The 20,232-nt window shown below is 40.2% G+C and overlaps 1 protein-coding gene across 2 annotated transcripts in view; it reads left to right on the top strand.

Moving 5' to 3' along the window:
• LBR (lamin B receptor) overlaps positions 1–20,232 on the top strand; it is a 32,058-nt gene that overhangs the window by 1,370 nt on the left and 10,456 nt on the right. Inside the window, exons 1-10 of one of the 2 annotated variants that reach the window (XM_011997948.1) lie at positions 1–233; positions 3,492–3,670; positions 5,303–5,503; positions 7,477–7,560; positions 7,814–8,003; positions 9,363–9,559; positions 12,226–12,280; positions 15,250–15,441; positions 16,440–16,543; positions 17,429–17,554. In XM_011997948.1, coding sequence (XP_011853338.1) covers positions 3,506–3,670; positions 5,303–5,503; positions 7,477–7,560; positions 7,814–8,003; positions 9,363–9,559; positions 12,226–12,280; positions 15,250–15,441; positions 16,440–16,543; positions 17,429–17,554 — 1,314 coding nt within the window. In that variant the 5' untranslated portion in view covers positions 1–233; positions 3,492–3,505. The remainder of the gene's footprint in view (positions 234–3,491; positions 3,671–5,302; positions 5,504–7,476; positions 7,561–7,813; positions 8,004–9,362; positions 9,560–12,225; positions 12,281–15,249; positions 15,442–16,439; positions 16,544–17,428; positions 17,555–20,232) is intronic. The other variant, XM_011997947.1, reaches the window with a different exon arrangement.

Genomic DNA, 20,232 nt, shown 5'->3' with positions numbered 1-20,232 from the left:
CTGTCTGACAGATGAGCGGGCGGCCCCGCGGTCCTGCAGTAGCGAGGCTGACGGGACACGGCGGCCTGGCAGGACGGGGAAGGGGCAGCGGCCGAGGTGGGCTTAGATTCGCGCTGCTTGTCACTGGCTTTGAGGGTCATGGTCTTCGCGGTTTGGTGGTTCTCCAGGCGCACTGCAGGGCTGCTCGCTCCGATGCGTTGAATTCTTTCGCCCGGACAGTCTCAGAAAAACGGGTATTTAGGCGGGTATGCGTGCTCCTGCTAAAGCACGGTCCTGCTTTTTCACCTTTTTGAAGGTTCAGAAAATGTTCTCCTAATGACAGCCAGCCTCGCACTGCCAGCAGCCTCAAGGGACACTTAGTAAGCACTTGCTTGCGGAGGGCTTTGTTGCAGGCGCTTTCCCCGAGTGATTACGGGGCCCGGTCGGGTGTTCGGACGAGGGCGCGGTAGATACCGTGGGGCGCGCGTGGACACCTGCAGCGAGAGGCGCGGCGCCTGGGCAGTGCCAGGGTGGACAGGCCCCCGGGGACCTTGCACATAAACACGTGTAGATCTGTAGTTATGCATTGTAGTAACTGCTGTGTAGGAGAAGATGGAGCTACGGAGAAGAGCAGAGGGATCCTAATTTAGACTAGGCAACAAGTCCAGTTTAAGTTTAGTTTCTCAGGGCTGCCTGGAAAGAGGGAGAACAACGAGCAGGAGGGGAATGATGAGCTGCCCAAGGGTGTTTATAGGGAAGAAGGCGCTTCTGCCTTTACAGCCAGGAAGGTGGCCTTTCTATTGCTTCATGAAGCAAAGGACGTGGAACAAGGCCCAGGGTTCCTGTTTGCCTTTTGCCTAGTAGGGCTACCGGGGCTCAGGTGTGAAAAGGAAGCTGTCAAACTTCATTCAAGCGTCTTGCTCTATGCCTCGTTTATATGAATTTGGAGAAGTGAAGGAAAGATAGCCGGAGACCCCTGTAATGCTAATGAGTAGAGAACAGCAGCAAAAAATGGTTGTGTTCATAAACAGTAACATACTGGAGCTAGAATATGTGAGGATTGCAGTGCCAGTTGACTCTGAAGTTAGCGGGCATCTGGTTTAATAGAGTAAAGCCTGAGGGTCTCCGTGATTTTCCTGTTTATCGTAATGAGGACATTGTGTTCAGTGAACAAAATTTTTCTTTACAAACACACTTGTCTAAAACATCTCTTGTAAGAAAAGCCTGTGTGTATCTTGACTCCTGTAGGTGAGTGCATAGTGACATGCACAAATGTGGGACTTTTGTGTGCCATCCTGGCTATTTCACTCCTGTGGGGGAGTATATTAGGATGTGATTGCACTGTATCCTCACGTTTGACAATGGTGTGTGGATCTTGTGTAAAGTGGGGGTGCACATCATATTGCTGGCTTCATCTTTTGGAACATTTACGTTTAAGATAATGATCTTCTAAGAAGAATGCTGGTTCATTTTGTTTTTCAAGCAAATCCTAATTCTTCTTTTAAAAAATTAAGCTTTAGAGACCTAACAGGTATCCACCATATGCATTAATTTGTTTAACCCAAAATATTTAATTGATAACAAGAATCTTTTTGGCACTGGCCTGCGTTTACATTACACAGACACTGTGTATGTGGTGTGTAAGTGCAATGGAAAGATGCCCGTAAATAAGTTTTTAAGAACACGCAAAAACTGTTCAAGGGTCTTTTAAAACCTCAAGTAGCCCCTGCGTCCTGAAGGCCTTGTATTTCAAAAGTTTATAAAGCGTTGTTGGCAACTTGAGCATCTTCCTGTAGGAAGACATAATTGCCTTCTTTTAACCCTGGCTGACCAGTGTAGGAGAGCTAGTAGTAAGAGTGGTTTGATTTTGGGGGGTCTAGGGAGGGGAAGGGGCTCAAGAGAAGAGAGAGCGGGAGGGTACATTTCCTTCCTCTTTCTTTGTACTTGGAGGCTGTGAGTTAAATGTTGAAATAGGCAAAGTTGGATGTTGTCACCTTCCGTTTTTATGCCCCTCCTCATGCAGAGGTGTTCACTAACCCCCTGCTCCCTAAGTGCCCCTCAGGTGACTCAGCCAGGCCTGACTTCATCCAGAAAACTTGTGGGCTCCTCCCCACTACTCCAAGCCCAAACCCATTCATTACCCCAGTGATGCCATCTCAGGTAGGTGTAGGGAAGAAAGCTGGCTCTCTTACCTGAGGTGTTAATTGACTGACATCCTCTAATCACCAGATAACTACTTGTGTTTTCTTTCATCTACCAACCTAGCTGCCATCTCTGTAAACTAGTAGAGCTTGTTAAGTTTTTTCTCAGACGATTAACAGTGAAAAAAGGTGATGCTTAGGAAAGGCCTTCCCCACCCTGCCTCCCCCCCCGACCCTCCCACTACTCCCTTGGAGTAGGTAATTCAGCTTTCTCCTTAATTCCAGAGTCTTCAAAGGTTCATATATGTTGCTTTTATTGTATCATCAGCTCTTAACAGGAGCTAGTGAGGAATGTACATTGATATGCTTGGACAATACATCAGGAAGTGCTTAGTTGGTGAAATGAAGGTGCTTTGAGGGAGAGCTCCTATCTGTGCTACTGGCTGCCCCTTGAACTTGGCCCCAGTTAGTTTATGCGGTACTGGGGAAGGTTGGCAGCCCTGGTTTTGTTGTGTGGAAATATGAATCCGCTGGTCGCGGATGGAGTGGCATTACTGTCTGGCAGCTGGAAGTACCCAGCTATCAATTGATATTTCAAAAAGGGTGGCAGACAGGCCTCACGTAAGTGGCAGTTCTTGCAGATAGATTGTGGATTCTTGGAGTATTGTGGGACTTTGTGGGCCATGTTTTGAAACAGAGGAAAAGAATCTTATAATTGGGGGTTGATGTCTGCTGTAGACTTGAGAGAGGTGAGCTTGGATGAAGGCAAGGTACACCCTGACTTAGGTGGGTGGTTGGCAGAGTTACTTGGTATGCATTTGTACTTTCGCTGCAAGAGTTGAAAGCTAAATAACCCCCAAATTTATTCATTACAGACTTGGAATTATTTTTCTTACTGTTGGTGGGTTATAGTCATGTTAATTGTACATCCTTGATTTTCCCAGTCTGTTTTATAGTTTACTGTTTTTAATAAAGTCAATTTGTTAAAAATACAATTAAATGCATTTTTAAAGCCATTGTAAGTTGTGATGCAAATTTGCAAATGAGAAAATGTGTCCTTTGTGAGATTGTGCCTCATTTTTTGATTAACAAGAACTATGATCTTGTAGGTGGGTAACATTTTACGTAGTGCAAACTTATGGCGCCTATATACATTGTTACAATTAATCTTTAGTGTCACTTACATAGATACTGCGGTGGCTAAATCATCTTCTAAAATGATTCCAAATGAGATTGAATGTAGCCTTTCTGGCCCTAAATCCTGACCAGTCAATTCTGGAAAGTTGCATTTTAGTGATCAGCCTGTGGAAAAAGACAAATACATAAATGTATATGTATTGACTCAAATTTTTTTTCTTTAAAACTATTCAGGCTAATTATAGAAAATGCCAAGTAGGAAATTTGCCGATGGTGAAGTGGTAAGAGGTCGATGGCCTGGGAGTTCACTTTATTATGAAGTAGAAATTCTGAGCCACGACAGCACCTCCCAGCTTTACACTGTAAAGTATAAAGATGGAACAGAGCTTGAATTGAAAGAGAATGATATTAAGGTAAGTGTTCCTTTGGCTTGTCAGAGTATGTTTACCATAAGTGGGAAATAACTCTTAAGTACAGTTTCTAAGCTTAGGATAGTCAGTTCAGCTTGGTGTGGAGGCAGAGGGTTGAGCTGTTGCTTTGGGTCACATACTGTTTTTGACTCTTGGAATGTATGAATGAAGCATAGTGCCTTGTTCTCAAGAAGCTCACACTTACTGGGAAAGACAGCCATTTGCATCTGTTGGTCCCCTGGGTTTACTGCTTTCTGTGCCTGGAGTTTGTTGTGGGTGGTGTTGAGTATATCAAGGGTTAGAGAAGATCCCTGGGCTTCAGGGGAGGCTTTCAGAGGCAGGGACACCTGAGCCAAGTGCTGAGAACAAATAGGAAAAACTCAGCTGATAATGGGGCTGCTTCTGCAGAGAGTGCAGTATGCCAAAGTTGGGGGTCTGGGGACACGGTCAGCTAAGTGCTGGAAGGGAGTGGTAGGGGAGGGCTAAGCAGGAGCCAGGCTGGAGGGGCTTTTATATTCCATGCCCAAGGGTTTGGGCTTCATCCTGAACACCAAGGATTTAATCAGGAGAGTGACATTAATTAGATTCGAGTCTAGCCCAGGGCTTTTCAACCTGTCAGGTGAGTGTCTGGTTTTTTAAGATATCTGATCCATAGTATACAAGCATTTATGTAAAATGCCATAAAAATGAATTACTAGAAAAATAAAGACATGCAAAATAAAAGCCTCACAGTTTTACTGTCAGATTCGATAGATGTGAGATTACTTTGTCAAAATGCTATAAACATTTCTATATGCCTATTTCTTGATTTTGGTACTTGCGCAGATTAGTAACAAGCATTTCTAGGACCCATGGCCGAGGACGACACTTTGAGTGCTCTAGACCAGGAATAAAGCGACAGATAGTAAATATTTTAGGCTTTATGGGAGCAACTCCAGGCAGTATGGAAGGGAGCAGACATTGCAGTGTTCCAATACAACTATGGATACTGAAATTAGAATTTTGGATAATTTTCACGTCAGGAAATACTATTCTTTTGATTTTGTTTGTAATTATTTAAGGATGTAAAAGCCATTCTTAGTAGGAAGGCCACACAAAAATTGGGGGGAGGGACTTGGCGTGGGGCATATTTTGTCTACATCCCTAGAAGCAACATAAGGAGATTTGGAGTAGGTGGGGACACGGTGAAACAGTTCCCAGTCATCCAAGCTCATGTTTTATTTTCAAGATCTGCTTATGTGTTTTGTTCAGAGTGAAACTGTGGTATTATTATTTTTTTGTCTGTGTGCTAATTTCTTTTGTCTTATCCTCTTAGTTTTAATCCATGTTAATTATTACCCTTCTTGCATATGGTGTTGGAAATAAGTACAGCTAATTGGTTTAGATTCATTCATTTCATGGAAATACCTTCGAAGAACAAGAATGGAAAGGCTGCATTTGTCTCATGAAAGGTGGATCATTATGAAAGCATTTTCTGCTGGCTTCATCTGATCCATTCTTAGATCCTAAGATTTCCCATGATGATTTTAGAGTTAATGGTAGCAGTTCTTGCCTTTGTTATCCTCTTCTAGTTTGGGTTTGTCTGTATGTGTTATGATTTGTGGTAAAGCTCTTTGCCTTCTTCTCCCTTTCTAGCCTTTAACTTCCTTTAGGCAAAGGAAAGGTGGCTCAACTTCCAGTTCCCCTTCCAGACGCCGAGGGAGTCGATCAAGGTCACGCTCCAGATCCCCTGGTCGACCACCTAAAAATGCCCGCCGATCTGCTTCTGCTTCCCACCAGGCCAACATTAAGGAAGCAAGGAGGGAAGTGGAAGTTAAATTGACTCCGCTGATTCTGGTACTTGTGTTTATCCTTATACAGCCTTTTGTCTTCCCCTTTATGTATGTATTTACTCGAATTACTTGCAGTTAATAATATTAAAATGTCAGTGAAGTATCAAATCTAAGGCGATGACTTTGGAAGATTTCATAAAAAACAAAAGTTTGGAGTAGAAAGTTTTAAATATCAATGGAAAAGAATGTCCTTGAGTTACCAGAAATGCTGTTTAATATTTTAGTTTTTAAAAAAGCAGTGTTCAAATTTGAAATAGATGGAGCTTGTAGATTGAACTGAGTAAGGTTTTTACAATGTATGAAAGTTCATATCATGTATGAAATGGTAAGACAAAACCCGTATTACAGAAACATTCTTACTCTTAGCATCATTATACTTGATCACTTTACCTAGTCAAAGATGATGATTTTAGTGGAATTACTTTCAAGGTGTAAGCTTTGAAATATCAGGGTGCATGCAGCCTGTAAATCTTGTCCAAAGAGTATTTAGATAGTAGACGAAAGAGTAAGTATTTTAAGTAAAAAGAATAAAAGTAATCTTCTATTCACTTAATGTTAACCTCTTTTCTGGATAGAATGCACACAGACTTTTAATAAACTTTAAAAGCTGGATTATGTACATACTGTTCTGTAGTCAACTTTAAGAGATTTTAAAATATTGGGGATAACCTTTCAGAGCGTATTTTTCTACATCATTTTTGTTGTATTCTATAGTTATGGATATATGGTAAATTGTATAGATGTAACTTAATCGTTAAAGTCAGCTCCCTCATTGATAGACATTTAGTGTTTTTCCTTCCATATTTTCACTATTACAAACAAGCATTTTTATATAACATCTGATTATTTCCTTAGGTGCAAGTGGAACTGCTAGGTCAGCTATATGGTGCAGATCTGAGGCTTTTAATACGTATTGCCAGATTGCGTCAAGAACGTTTATAGTAGTATCAGTGTATGAATGCCCAGTTTCTCATTCTGAGTATTATAATTTTTTTCTTTTTTTTGGGCGAATGTGGCTGTCAGACATTTTCAACTTACTGTTCTAACTTACATTTTGAATTTGAACATTTTAACTATTAGTGGCTCTCTTTACTACCCAGGGACTCCAGGAACAGATGCTGTTAATATTTAAAATATTAAAATGACTGCTATATTTTTATAGTGTAATCTTATGGTCCTGGTGTCACAAGAACAACAGACTGGCTTTGCTTCTTACTAGCAGAGCCTTGAGCCTACTGTATATTGCACAAGTACCCACTATTTCTTAATTTTCCATTGTTGGCTGTTTTGGAGCAGTGAATGTCTTTTTGAATGTCTTTTGTTTTTTATCCAGTTAATGAACTAATTTACCAATTTTTACTTTATCTGCCTTTCGTAGTAAATACCCATACAGTCTATCAATGAAATTATAACATTCAGTCTAATTACATGAAAGATGAAAGATTTTTTTATTTTTTTGAGGCAAAGTTTCATTCTTGTTGCCCAGGCTGGAGTGCAATGGTACAGTCTTGGCTCACTGCAACCTCTGTCTCTGGGTTCCAGAGATTTTCCTGCCTCAGCCTCCCTAGTAGCTGGAATTATAGGTGCCTGCCACCATGCGTGGCTAATGTTTTTATATTTTTATTAGAGACGGTTTCACCATGTTGGCCAGGTTGGTCTTGAACTCCTGACCTCAGGTGATCTACCTGCCTGGGCCTCCCAAAGTGCTTGGGATTACAGGTGTGAGCCACTGTGCCGGCCAGATAAAATATTTTATGTAGAAATCTACATTATAAGATCCAGTATTTCAGAGACTGGGGAATTCTAGTCAGTTTTATTCCTCTTCATTTTTAACAAAATGAGGGTTAAATTCTTCAGAATTAAGGCTGTGAAAAATCGGTTTTATTGCTTGATTTCAAAATAGTAAGTTTTTACCATCATGTTTCTTTTGAATAAGTTACAGTTCTTTTGATTAAATGTTTATATTCTTCAATTTAGAAGCCATTTGGAAATAGTATCAGCAGATATAACGGGGAGCCCGAGCACACTGAAAGAAATGACGTACCTCATAAAAATACACAGGTGGGAAAGTGTTCACTTTCATCTTGGTTGATTTTTTTTTGGGTTAAAAGTGACTCTCCCTCGAGAAGCACATTGAAAATTATAATATTTTATAACCTGTTCTAAAATTCTGTCCTTAAATTAAGACTGAATATAATTTCACAAATTTATTCTAATTAGTATACAGCTGTACTGAGATGCTGAAATAGTTAATGCAGTAGCATTAGTGGTAATTGTTCACTACAGATATTTAATTTTTAAATTTTTCATTTAGGAAAAATTCAATTTGTCACAAGAAAGCAGTTACATATCTACACAGTATAGCCTTCGTCCAAGAAGAGAAGAAGTGAAATTAAAAGAAATAGATTCTAAGGAAGAAAAATTCATTGCAAAAGAACTGGCAGTGAGAACTTTTGAAGTGACCCCCATCCGGGCAAAGGATTTGGAGTTTGGAGGAGTACCTGGTAGGCCTCAGAGCTGGGCCCAGAGAGGGCAGGTGGGGTGGGCTAGGGGTGGTTGCCACAAGGTGAATTGGAAAGGCCTCTCTGAAGACATCTGAGGCAGGCAAGGTGGGAATTTGTGGAAGAGTCTTCCAGAGAAGGAGCAGTGGGTGCAAAGGCCTGAGGTGGGGGTATTTTGGGGGGATTATGGAGTAGAAAGGATGCCATTGTAGCTGTGTTTAAAAGTTTTAGCAGTCTGTTCAGAGGATTTGGGCACAGAAGTACAAAGAAGTGATGAAGGTTGATCTGGGAGTTTGTATAGCATAGATGGTTACCTATCAGGGACAGAGAGCTCTGCTGATAATCAGACCTGAGGCGGCAGGGCCTAGCAGCCTGGAAGTCAGCTGCCTGCATAAAATGGGATCCCAAGACTGCCCTACCTGCTAGGCAGGTTGATTGTAAGGGTCAAAGATCTGAAGTGTGCAGAGTTTTGGAGTTATTAAGTGGGTGGAACTGATGAAATTTTATGAGCTAGTAAAAGAAAAGACTTCTTGTCTGAATGGCTCAAAATCCTGCATGGCTTAATTGCTTTGTATTTTGTTATAACCTTTGGCTAGCTGGTCTATTACAGATACTGTCCAGCATCACTTAAAATCTGCACACATTACATGAACGTGACACTATTTTAATTGTTAGAAACTTAGGAATATAAAGCTTTTTGTTACGATTAGGCTGATAATTTTTAGATATTCTGATCTTCAGTTTGCTGGAGTTTCAACACATTTGCTCCTTAGTGTTTGGAGGTCAAATGTTTTAGAGTTTGGTTTCTGAGGTGGGTGTAGCTATTCAGTGTTGGACCCCTGTTTGTTTGTTTGTTCTTTTCTTTTTTTTTTTTTAAACTACTTTGATGCCCATGGTTGCCTGGCCACCAGAGCTGACAGGTAGAGATGGGAGTTTTTGATGGTACATTAGAAATTGGTTTCAGACAGCTAGCCATATATGAGTTCTGATCTTAAAAAAACTAACATGACAGCACTTTGGGAGGCCAAGATGGGCGGATCATGAGGTCAGGAGATTGAGACCATCCTGGCTAACACGGTGAAACCCTGTCTCTACTCAAAAAAAAAATACAAAAAACTAGCTGAGCGAGGTGGCAGGCATCTGTAGTCCTAGCTACTCGGGAGGCTGAGGCAGGAGAATGGCGTAAACCCGGGAGGCGGAGCTTGCAGTGAGCTGAGATCCGGCCACTGCACTCCAGCCTGGGCGACAGAGCGAGACTCTGTCTCAAAAAAAAAAAAAAAAAAAACCAAAAAACTAACATGATTCTTAAATGAATAAACCAGATTGAAATTTGAGCCTCAAATGTTCATGAATTGTTTGCAGGTGTGTTTCTCATCATGTTTGGCCTGCCTGTGTTCCTCTTCCTGTTGCTGTTGATATGTAAACAGAAAGATCCCAGTCTTCTGAATTTCCCTCCTCCTTTGCCAGCTTTGTATGAGTTATGGGAAACCAGAGTATTTGGGGTCTACCTCCTGTGGTTTTTGATTCAAGTCCTGTTCTACCTACTGCCAATTGGAAAGGTACGTTTATGGTAATTCTGTTTTGTTTTAATAGGATGAGGTCTCGCTATATTGCCCAGGTGGGTCTCCAACTTCTGGGCTCAAGTGATCCTCTTGCCACAGCCTCCTGAGTCACTGGGACCACAGGCGTGTGCCATGCTGCCCAGCCTTACAGTAGTTCAGAGGTTAGAGGCTGCTGTTGGTCAAAACTCCCAAAACTTAGTTCATGAAGCCATTTCTCTTGTGCTGTCTATATAACACTTGCTTATTAAGAGGAGCTTAAAAAAATCTGATTGAGATTTCTTGTGTAACTTTTCAAACCAAATAGAAAAGAATAGGCTGTTTTGCAAAGCAGCCTGACTCTCAGTGGAGATTGCTGTGGAAAAAAAATTCACTCTCAGTATGCGTTATTTCAGATGCAGCCTTTTAAATGATTAATTGATAGGCTGCTGGGCTCGATGGACTTTAGTCTACATCTTTTACTTTAAAAAAGTATGAAAAGTTTCTAATTTTCATCTCTTGTTGTCAAATGTTTCAAACGGTTTCAAATGTTGTCAAATGGTTTCAGATGTTCTTGTTGTCAAGAACATTTTATGTTGTTTTCAGATTCCTGCAATATCTTTAAAATTTGTCTCTCCATTGCTAAGTGTAGTTTTTTCTTCTTTCAGTAGAATCCTTTACTTGGATATATTTAAAGAAACATGAGATTACCTAAGTAATAAATCATTTATTTAAAGATCTTATTCTTAGGGCTTTGCAAGTTTGCCAGTTGTCTGTAAACCAAAGGATCACTTTTACTGGTGAATGCCAGTAATAGGAGGGTAGAGCTGCAGGCTTAATACTGTGGAGTGAGACCATAACTTTAGTGGCCCTAGCAAGGATTTTTGTGATAAAGACCTTCAGTCATTTTTACGTTAAGGCTCTACAGTTAAATTCAGATTCATTCAGGGTAAGGTAATTTCAGAGTATCAAGGAAAGCAGTTTTGTGTTTAAAGTCATATAAGTATATACTCATAGACTAAAGTGACTAAAAGCATATATATTAAAATATATTAATATTATACTGTCATCCCTTGATACCTTTGGGGAGTGGTTCCAGGACCTCCTGTACATACCAAAATCTGAGGATGCTCAAGTCCCTGATAAGAAATGGTGTAGTATTTGCATATAACCTGTGTACATCCTCCTTATATACTTTGTTACCTCTAGGTTACTTACAATACCTAATACAACGTAGGTGCCATGTAAATAGTTACTATACTGTATTAGGGAATAATGACAAGAAAAAGAAGTCTGTACATATTCAGTGCAGATGCAATTTTTTCCCAAATATTTTGGATCTGTGGTTGGTTGAATCCGTCGATGTGGATCTCACGGATACGGAGGGCTGACTGTATATTTGGATCTGTATATTCACAGATTAAAGCCCAACACAGCATTTACTAGACACCTTTAATAGATAAGGATCATCTGAAATTAGCATGTGGGATTTTACTAATCCTGCGATCTCAAACAGCTTTTACATTTCTCCTGGGAGAGGAGGAATACTGGCTAGTGAAATCTGTAGCTAATGATAGGATAAAGTAGGTTAGCCAAGAGCAAATGATACTATATTTATATTTTACAGTTTGAAATGAATTGCTACATTTCTGAATAGTTATTTTGTGGGGTAAAATGTGACTACATTGAGCAAGTGGACTTTTTACTCAGCCAGTTCAGTTGGGTACCATGCTGAATGCTGTGGGTGATGCCGAATGAAGAGAGGAGATGGTTCTGATGCATGATGCATGCTCACAGTCTCTCTCTCTCTTTTTTTTTTTCTTGAGACAGTGTCTTGCTCTGTCGCCCAGGCTGGCATGCAGTGGCACAATCTGCAACCTCCTCCTCCTGGGCTGAAGTCATCTTCCCACCTCAGACTCCCGAGTAGCTGGGACCACAGGTGCGTGCCACCAGTCGTGGCTAATTTTTGTATTTGGTATTTTGGTAGAGAGGGGATTTCACCATGTTGCCCAGGCTTGTCTTCAACTCCTGGACTCAAGTGATCCTCCCACCTTGACCTCTCAAAGTGCTGGGATTACAGGCACGAGTCACCACACCTGGCCTCTCACAATCTCTTATTGCAGATAAAAGAATCACATGAAATGGTTAAATAACTGGCTGGACAATATATGTATAATATATAGCAGAGCAAGTAAGCATATGAGTACGCGCCATCAAATAGCACTTGGGTCAGAGTAGAGTGGGTCAACAGGGTAGAGCCCAGTTGAAAAGGACCCCACAAATGGAAGACAGTGGAATCATACTGTTACTTTGTAAGTGTTGGGCAGCCATTGGTAGGTGTTTGAGCTAGGGGTCCACTAGATACAAAGGTATTTAAGCCCATTTAGTCTTGAGGTGGTACACAGGAGTGTTGCCGGGAGCGTGGCTGTTGCAGTTGCTGGGTCCTACACTAGGAAGTCATTACTGAATTTGTATTTAAGATAAATTCCTGAAGGTGGAATTGCATCATTAAAAGGCTTGCCACTAGGGTTTTTGAAATATATTACAAAATTTCCCTATTACAAGATATCTTCCTTCTTGGGCGTGTTGAAAATTAAGTGATATTAGAAGATATATATGTGTGTGTATATATATGTATATATGATGGTGATGTGCTTTGTAAATTTGTAAATTTTTTTTCTTTTAAGGTTGTAGAAGGAACGCCTCTTATTGATGGAAGAAGACTCAAGTATAGATTAAATGGTGATTTTCTTTTTTTAAGACTCAAATTGATGATTTGATAGCTTAAACTTCTAAGTGTTAAACTGTTAAAGCTGATTAAACCAGAGTAGTAAGTGGTAAATTATCTCTTGTAGTCGGAAGGGCAACTGTTTATACCTGTAGCCAACATGTATAAATTATGCCATGTAAAGTAACATAGCCTCTTAGTCACTCTTGTCCACTCTCCAGTTTTATTTTCTTAGTAGTGTTCATCACTGTTAGAAATCATTGCACTTGTCTAGGATTTTATCACCCTGAGGTGTTACACGGATGCGGGCATCCAGGCCACTCCTGCTGTGTGAGCTGCTCTTGCCCTTGCTCATGTCCTCTGGGCTGTCCCTTGAATATTCGTCACACACTCTTCCTGGGCCTTTGCCTGGAAAACTTACCCCCAAATGTCTGACACCTGCATCTTCACCTCCATCTCGTCTCTGCTGAGAGAAACCTTCAGGTCCTTTTCTCTCCCCTTCTCTGTTTTATTTTTCTGTCTGACATTTATGCCTCCACATATCAGTGTATTTGTCTCTTCATTAGGATCTCTCCACTAGAATGTGGCTTTATGGGCTAGGACTTGGCTGTGTTCATTGTGACGTGCTTCGTGCCAGGAAAATGGGCACGTAGTGGGTGCTCATTCATATGTGAGGGCTGGATGGATGAGTTGTGAGCTCACTGAGCAGCTCAATAAATGGGTAGACCTTGCTCCCTCTGGGTCCAGCACCTGGCACTATAAGAGCATATGCTGAGTGCATCAGTCCAGCTTTGCCGTTTGAAGACTTTGGCAAAGTACAGATCTATTTTGTAGTCATCCTTGAATGATTTTCCATTTGACGAGATGGAGTAGAGTGTTTTCCTTTTCTTGAGAATTACATTATATATTTTAATGGTTGAACTTTTTATCCTTTCAATTCTTCATTTTCTAACTTTGGATCTTTGTTTAGAGACTTACCCAGCATCTACTCTGTCTGCAATCACTCTCCTGGGTTCTAAAAGGGAAGCCAAAGATAGTTTAGACACCTTCTGCCGTTTAGTGCCAGTCACGTGACAAGGCATCTGACCTAGCTCCAGCATCTGACCCCTGGTGGATGCTTAATACTTGTCGTTGGTATTGTTAGACTTTTTGTTGCTTTTACCAAATTCTTTGCTGATAGAGCGAGTTTTAGAACCTTTGGCACCCTCCCTCCCTCTGGTGGTTCACTTGCCACACCAGGGAAGGTGAGTCTGGGGCGAGGTGGGTTGTTGACTTTGCTGCCGGGTCCTTTGATTTCAGTGTTTTGTGTGTTTCTCTGCAGGCACCGATTCTTTTCTAAGTAGTCTTGTGTTACATTTTCACTTCCCTCTGAGGGGTGTGGTACATACAGAGACTGAGCACAGTGCTTGGACATGGAGCTCTTGTAGCCAGTGGGGGAGTGGCTGGCCAAGTTGCTTGATCCTTTTTAAAAATGTCCTCATCTAATTACTCGGGTTCAAGTATTGAGGTTTCTTTTCATGAATTTTACCATTATTAACTAAGGAGATTCCTAAGACATTTTGGATGATTATTTTTAATCCACGTGGACTAGAGAGCAAAAGACTGCTTCATCTAACCATTCTTTTTTAAAATATACATTTTATGAAAGGTAAATGAATATCTTTAAAGGTCAGAATTTAAAATTAGAAGTTATTATTTGGAGTATTTGTGGAAAATGTGGATTCAGATCAGTTGAGACAACTATTTTATTTTACAAAAGGTTTGGTTTTAGAATTCTCAAATAAATAACAGCTACTTCTTTTTTGCGTTTGACCATTTATCCTAATGTGATTTGATGACTTTTTAGGAGCACAGCTCTTTCAGGCACTCAGCTCCCTTGAAAGCAAAACTATTTCTTTCTTTTTTTTTCTTTTTTTTTTTTTTTTTTTTTGAGACAGAGTCTTGCTCTGTTGCCCAGGCTGGAGTGCAGTGGTGTGATCTCGGCTTACTGCAACCTCTTCCTCCCGGGTTCATGCCATTCTCATGCTCAGCCTCCCGAGTAGCTGGGACTACAGGCGCCTGCCACCATGCCTGGCTAATTTTTTTGTATTTTTAGTAAAGACAGGGTTTGACCGTGTTAGCCAGGATGGTCTCGATCTCCTGACCTCGTGATCTGCCTGCCTCGGCCTCCCAAAGTGCTGGGATTACAGGCGTGAGCCACCACGCCCAGCCACAAAACTATTTTTTTAGCCAAAAGGAAAAATTGAATCTCCCAGTGAGCCTTTCTGTGTGGCAGCAGGACTAGCCTGGAACGAGAGTTCTTTGGAGCCTCACAGGGTGGGTGCTTTTTAACTTGGCATTGCCCGTGAATGTGCCCACCTGCTGTCCCTACCCCATGGGTACTCACAGTCCCCTGCCTGGCCTCCAGCATTTGTGTTGTGGCGTCTTCTCTGCGGGTGGCATCTTAAGAACTCTGTTCTGGATGATAGAGTTTAACTAGAATCTTTTGAAACCATTATTGACAAGTTGGTTAAGTATAAATATTTATAATTTTGTAACTACTAACCTAGCTCAGTGCCTGGCCCCTGGTGAGTGCATAATACCCTCCCCTTAGGTAATGGCATTAGACTTTAAAATGTGTGTTTGGCTCAGCTTTGTTAATAATTAGCCATTTGACTTTGTGCCTGAGAGTTTGGATTGTGGGAATTTTCAGGTTGCACTTCTTGTCAGTTTTCCCTTAATTAAAAGCAAATAATGACCATTTGAACTGAAGAAGAATCAGTATGTTAAACTATTTGGAAAGTTCTACAAGAGATAATGGTATGTATATTGAAGATTATACCTCAGGACATTGCTTATTTGCATATTTGTGTGTATTTAGTCTGAATAATGATACTAAGACTTTAAAAATGAACATTGTATTGTTGCATAATGGCGTACGTCTCCTGTGAGCCTTGGGTTAACATAAATTTTCCCCTTCCTTTTTTTTTTTTTTTTTTTAAAGGATTCTATGCTTTTATCCTGACATCTGCAGTCATCGGAGCATCTCTCTTCCAGGGCGTAGAGTTTCATTATGTGTACAGTCATTTTCTTCAGTTTGCACTTGGGGCCACTGTTTTTTGTGTGGTCTTGAGTGTGTATCTCTACATGCGCTCTTTGAAAGCACCCCGGAATGACCTATCGCCTGCCAGCTCTGGTGAGCAGTGATGAATCGCGTGTTGGATGAATGCGTCCCAGAGCCCTCCAGCAGCCATTTCCAGATTTGAGTAGATTGCTTTTTTTCTAACTTCATTTTTTGGGAAATGAAGAGAAGAAAAAATGAAAAGATGAAGAAAAAAGTTAAAGAGATATGAATTTAAAAGAAGAAAATGTTTTTGTTTTTCCTTCATACTTTCTTATTCATTTCTTTTTTTTGCAGTTGCTTGATGACAGTAAGATGTTTAGTAAACTTACAGGCGTTTTGACTTATGACAAATATTATTTCTTTGTCCGAAATAGTAAATACTCTTTAAAAAGCAAAAACAAAACAACAGAGGTTGCTGGCTGGGCGAGGTGGCTCACACCTGTAGTCCCAGCACTTTGGGAGGCCAAGGCAGGCAGATCACTTGAGATCAGGAGTTTGAGACCAGCCTGGCCAATATGGTGAAACCGCGTCTCTACTAAAAGTACAAAAATCAGCTGGGCGTGGTGGCACATGCCTGTAATGCCAGCTACTCGGGAGGCTTAGGCAGGAGAATCACTTGAGCATGGGAGGCGGACGTTGCAGTGAGCTGAGACTGTGGCACTGCACTCTAGCCTGGGCCACAGAGCAAGGCTCCATCTCAAAACAAAAGACAAAAGAAACGAGAGGTTACAAATTGGTTGATGCTGAGCTAAAGTATTTAAAAAAATGTCGCCTATCTAAAAAAATTGTGAGTGTAAAGTCCTTTGGGGGGCCCCCATGATTTTGGTTGTTTTTTAAGAAACCTGGGGTATCTGGGTCCCCGGCTCCCCAAAGGCTGTAGTAACTGCCCTTTCAGTTGGGCAGGCGTCTCCCCTAGTCTGTGCCGTCCCATCTACCTCTCATCACCAGAGCTCTGCTCAGGCACTTGCAGGCAGTTGAATTGTGAGCCTGGATAGTGGTCAGCAGTGCAGTTTTAAAGCCTCCTGACTGGGTTTGGAACACTGTTTGGGTAAACACTTTTCCCTTCTCAGGAAATGCTGTCTATGATTTCTTCATTGGCCGTGAATTAAACCCTCGAATTGGTACTTTTGATCTCAAATACTTTTGTGAATTGCGCCCCGGATTGATTGGATGGGTATGTCTTTTTTTTTTTTCTTTCTAAATTTCAATTCAATAGGTCTAATTAATTGCTAGAAAGAAATGTAGACCATTTAAAAATAAGCAGTGGGTGGTATATTTTTAGGGATAATTATGGCTTTCCATAAATCTATCAAAATATTTTCTTGTAAATATTTTCCAGAGGTTTAAGAGATGACAAATTAAGTATCTTTTCTTTGCTTTATTATCAGTTTATATTTATATAGGAAAGTGATAGTGTGGATGCATTTTCCTCTTTTTTAAAACCTTATTTTTACCTAGTTTTAGGCTTGGAGTTGCAGATATATAGCAAAGAGTTCCCTTCCACCCTTCACTCTATTTCTCACAACGTTAACCTTGGAGGAAACCAGTGTGTAATGATGAAGAACTGCAGATTGACATAGCGACAGCATTAGTTACCGAGTCCGCAGGCCTCAGTCGAGTTCACCAGTCTTTCCGCTGTTGTCCTTTTTCTGTTCCAGGAACCTCGACAGGACTGTACGATGCATTTGGTTGTTATTTCTTCTGAGTCTTCTCTAGTCTAATAGTTGTTTAGGCTTTCCTTGTCTCTCATGACCTTGATACTTTTTGGAAAGTACTGGTTGGTTATTTTGTAAGAGTGTCCCTCAGTTTGGGTCATTCCAGTGTTCTCTTTGATTGGGGTGAAGTTATGCACTGTGACAGGAACACAGAAATGATAACTGTGTCCTCAGTGCATTGGGTCCAGGGGCCCATGGTGCTGAGATGTCTTATTCCTGGTGGCGGGTAGGTGTTAAGGTGGCATCTGCCAGGTGTCTCAGCTGTGAAGCTCACTCATGCCTTTGTAGTGCTAAGATCCCTGGGCAGGTGCTTTGAGGCTATATACTTTCCCCTTTTATTTCAGGTGGTTATTAACTTGGTGATGCTTTTGGCTGAAATGAAAATACAAGACCGTGCTGTTCCATCCTTGGCCATGATTTTGGTTAATAGTTTCCAGCTTCTCTATGTGGTGGACGCTCTCTGGAATGAGGTAATTACTTTTAAGAGCCGAGGCCTTGGAGTCAGATGGCTTTGAGTGGGTGAGTGACCTGTCAGAGCATCGGCTTCTTGCACACAAAGTGAGGGGAGCACGGCCTGCCTCCAAGGCTGCTTGTGAGGACGATGAGGCCATCCATGCGAAGCTGAGGAGGGAGCGCTGACAGGTGGGAAGTTTCTAGGCATTTGGGAGTGCTTTGGTGTTTATCAGCTGATCTTGTGTTTAAAAGTAATATTCTCAATGTAAGATTGGTGGATCTTGGGTTTGTTTTTGTGGGCGGTGGTAATTATGGTATCACATGAAAATGGATGGATTATTACCAAATTAGAATGGTGTTTCTTGGATTGTCAAGAGTCACCTGGTTTTTAAATAATGGGGGAGGTGTTTTATTGTTAGTATTTTAAAATACAAAGACTAGCTCTAATTAGATGAAAGTAAAATCAGAAATCAAGATGCATTGAGGAAGCCAGTTGAAATAAGGCTAAGTTTTCATCTCGTGTCTTTTTTCGTACATTGATTAGTCTTTCTGCTAGTTGAAGACTGGTAAATGTTTTGTTTGTTTTCTCTGTCTCAACCAGCATATTCCTTTAAAAAATTTTTTCTTCCTCAGGCTTATTTTACAAGTATTTTATCATATTTACTGTTATCTTTGTAATCATCTCCAAATTCCACGTCTAGTTTTCTTTCCATATTAAAAACAAATCTGGCAGCTGTACATCATAAAGTTCCAAAACAAGTTTTTTTTTTTTTTTTTTTTTTTAGAAATCCAGTTTAGAAGGATTAGTCTCAGAAAAAAATGAGTTTTCCTTAAACAGGTATACAAAATAATCCTTTTAACCATAATGCACAAAGAGTTTTTCATCTGTTGTTTTCCTTTAGTTGAGACTTTATGCTTTCTATAATAGTATCATTATTGCCAAAATATGGAGGGATTTGGGGATACCTTTATTACATTAGACAACTCTCTATATCATATTCATTTTCTCAGTAGTTAGTATTTGTTCTGAGTCAAATATCATTATTCAATCTATTTAGCCTGAGTTTAATCTTTATTGATCTTTTTTTCATTAAAAAGAGAAAAATCTATTTTCTATTATGTTTGTTAAACAGGTCGAGTGAGATTTTGATAGGCATAGCAAATAAAGTAATTGATAATTATTTGCCAAGAGGTTCAATTTAATATATTAAAGGGAAACTACAAATAAGATAATAAATCACTGTTTGATCTCTATCAGTACCTCTATTTATTCTGAGCATCCCAAAACATGTGGGTGGAATGAAATGTAAAAAAATGAAAGATAAGGTAATTTTTTAGAGAGCAAACAGACATCATTAGAAATATTTATAACTTAAATTGCTAATTCTAATACATATGCAATGTACACAAATTGGAAAACAAAATGAATATAGGCAATACAAGATATTAAATTAGCCCAAGGAATCTGGCATACAAGCCAAGGTTAACTACCTTTGCGCACCATGTAAAATATAGCACTCTCAAGACAGCTACATTTAAAGTTCTGTCATTCTCATGCTTTTGACTTATTTAGAAGCTGAAGCTTGTATAATTTTAATGTTCAAGGAGTTTTAATGTTCATTACTCCTGAGTTCTGTAAAATGACACAGTATCTAAAAGGATCTGTTGTATAGTCTTGCCATTATATATCCAGACTTTCTTTTTTCCAGCATAGAGGAATACTGCCCATTTACAGGGGGAAATTATACAGAGGACATTTGCAGGCATTTATTTTGTGCACCTGTGAAACATCCATTATGAGCAGATTACTGTAATGGTCATTTGAATACAGAGAGTTATGAAAAACAGATCACTACTTTCAGAACTTCAAGTCAAATGGGCTGATGACATAGATCTGTGAACACTTTGATGACTTATGTGATGATTAGGAGAAGGCCTAAAGCCTTTCTCACAGGAGAGGAAACTTTATGAGAATATGGAGTTTCTATAAGAAAGTGATCTATATAGGCATGTAAGTGGCAGGATTAAGTAAGTAGGATAGAGCAAGAGCATGCACATGGGAGCCATTTAAAAGCAACAATGAACTTCGTTTATAATGATATCCTGCCTATTATTAAAACATGGGCAGCATTAAAGACAATTACTTCTAAAATGTGGCTACAGCTAACATAGGGTAGGGCTATTATCATCATTGCATTCAGCCTGTTAAGTAAGACATACTGTGTTTGCTGGGTAATTTTACCCTCAAGACCTGGGGAAAATGAAGGCAAATAGAGCCAGGAAAATTTCTACAGTGTCCTAATATTTAAGATCAAGATTCCTTAGGACCAGGTAGAAAATGTAAGCTTATGTCTTGCTTGGTACTGACCCGACCATGAAGAATACATAGGAGGCTGACCTGGTCATCTCCAACTATAGTGCTTTTACTGTCAGAGGCAGATCATGATTAGAAAGCAAGCTGGTGAAGGAAAATGAGGAATCTCTGTCATTTTCAAGCAACCCCAAAACCATACCTTAGACTTGTCCTCCCTATTCTAGCTGTATCTTGAAATTACCTAAAGAACTGTTTGAAAATCTTAATGCCATCCCAGAGATACTGAATTAATTTCATTGCTCTGAAGTGAACCCCAGGACATTAGTTGGTGCTTGTAGAATGATTCTAATATGCAGGTAAGGAGGTGAATCACTGTTCTAG

Source organism: Mandrillus leucophaeus, unplaced genomic scaffold (assembly GCF_000951045.1).
Source record: "Mandrillus leucophaeus isolate KB7577 unplaced genomic scaffold, Mleu.le_1.0 Scaffold550, whole genome shotgun sequence".
NCBI lineage: Eukaryota > Metazoa > Chordata > Mammalia > Primates > Cercopithecidae > Mandrillus > Mandrillus leucophaeus.
The sequence above is the reverse complement of the archived record's forward strand: the minus strand, read 5'-3'. Positions and strand labels throughout refer to the sequence as shown.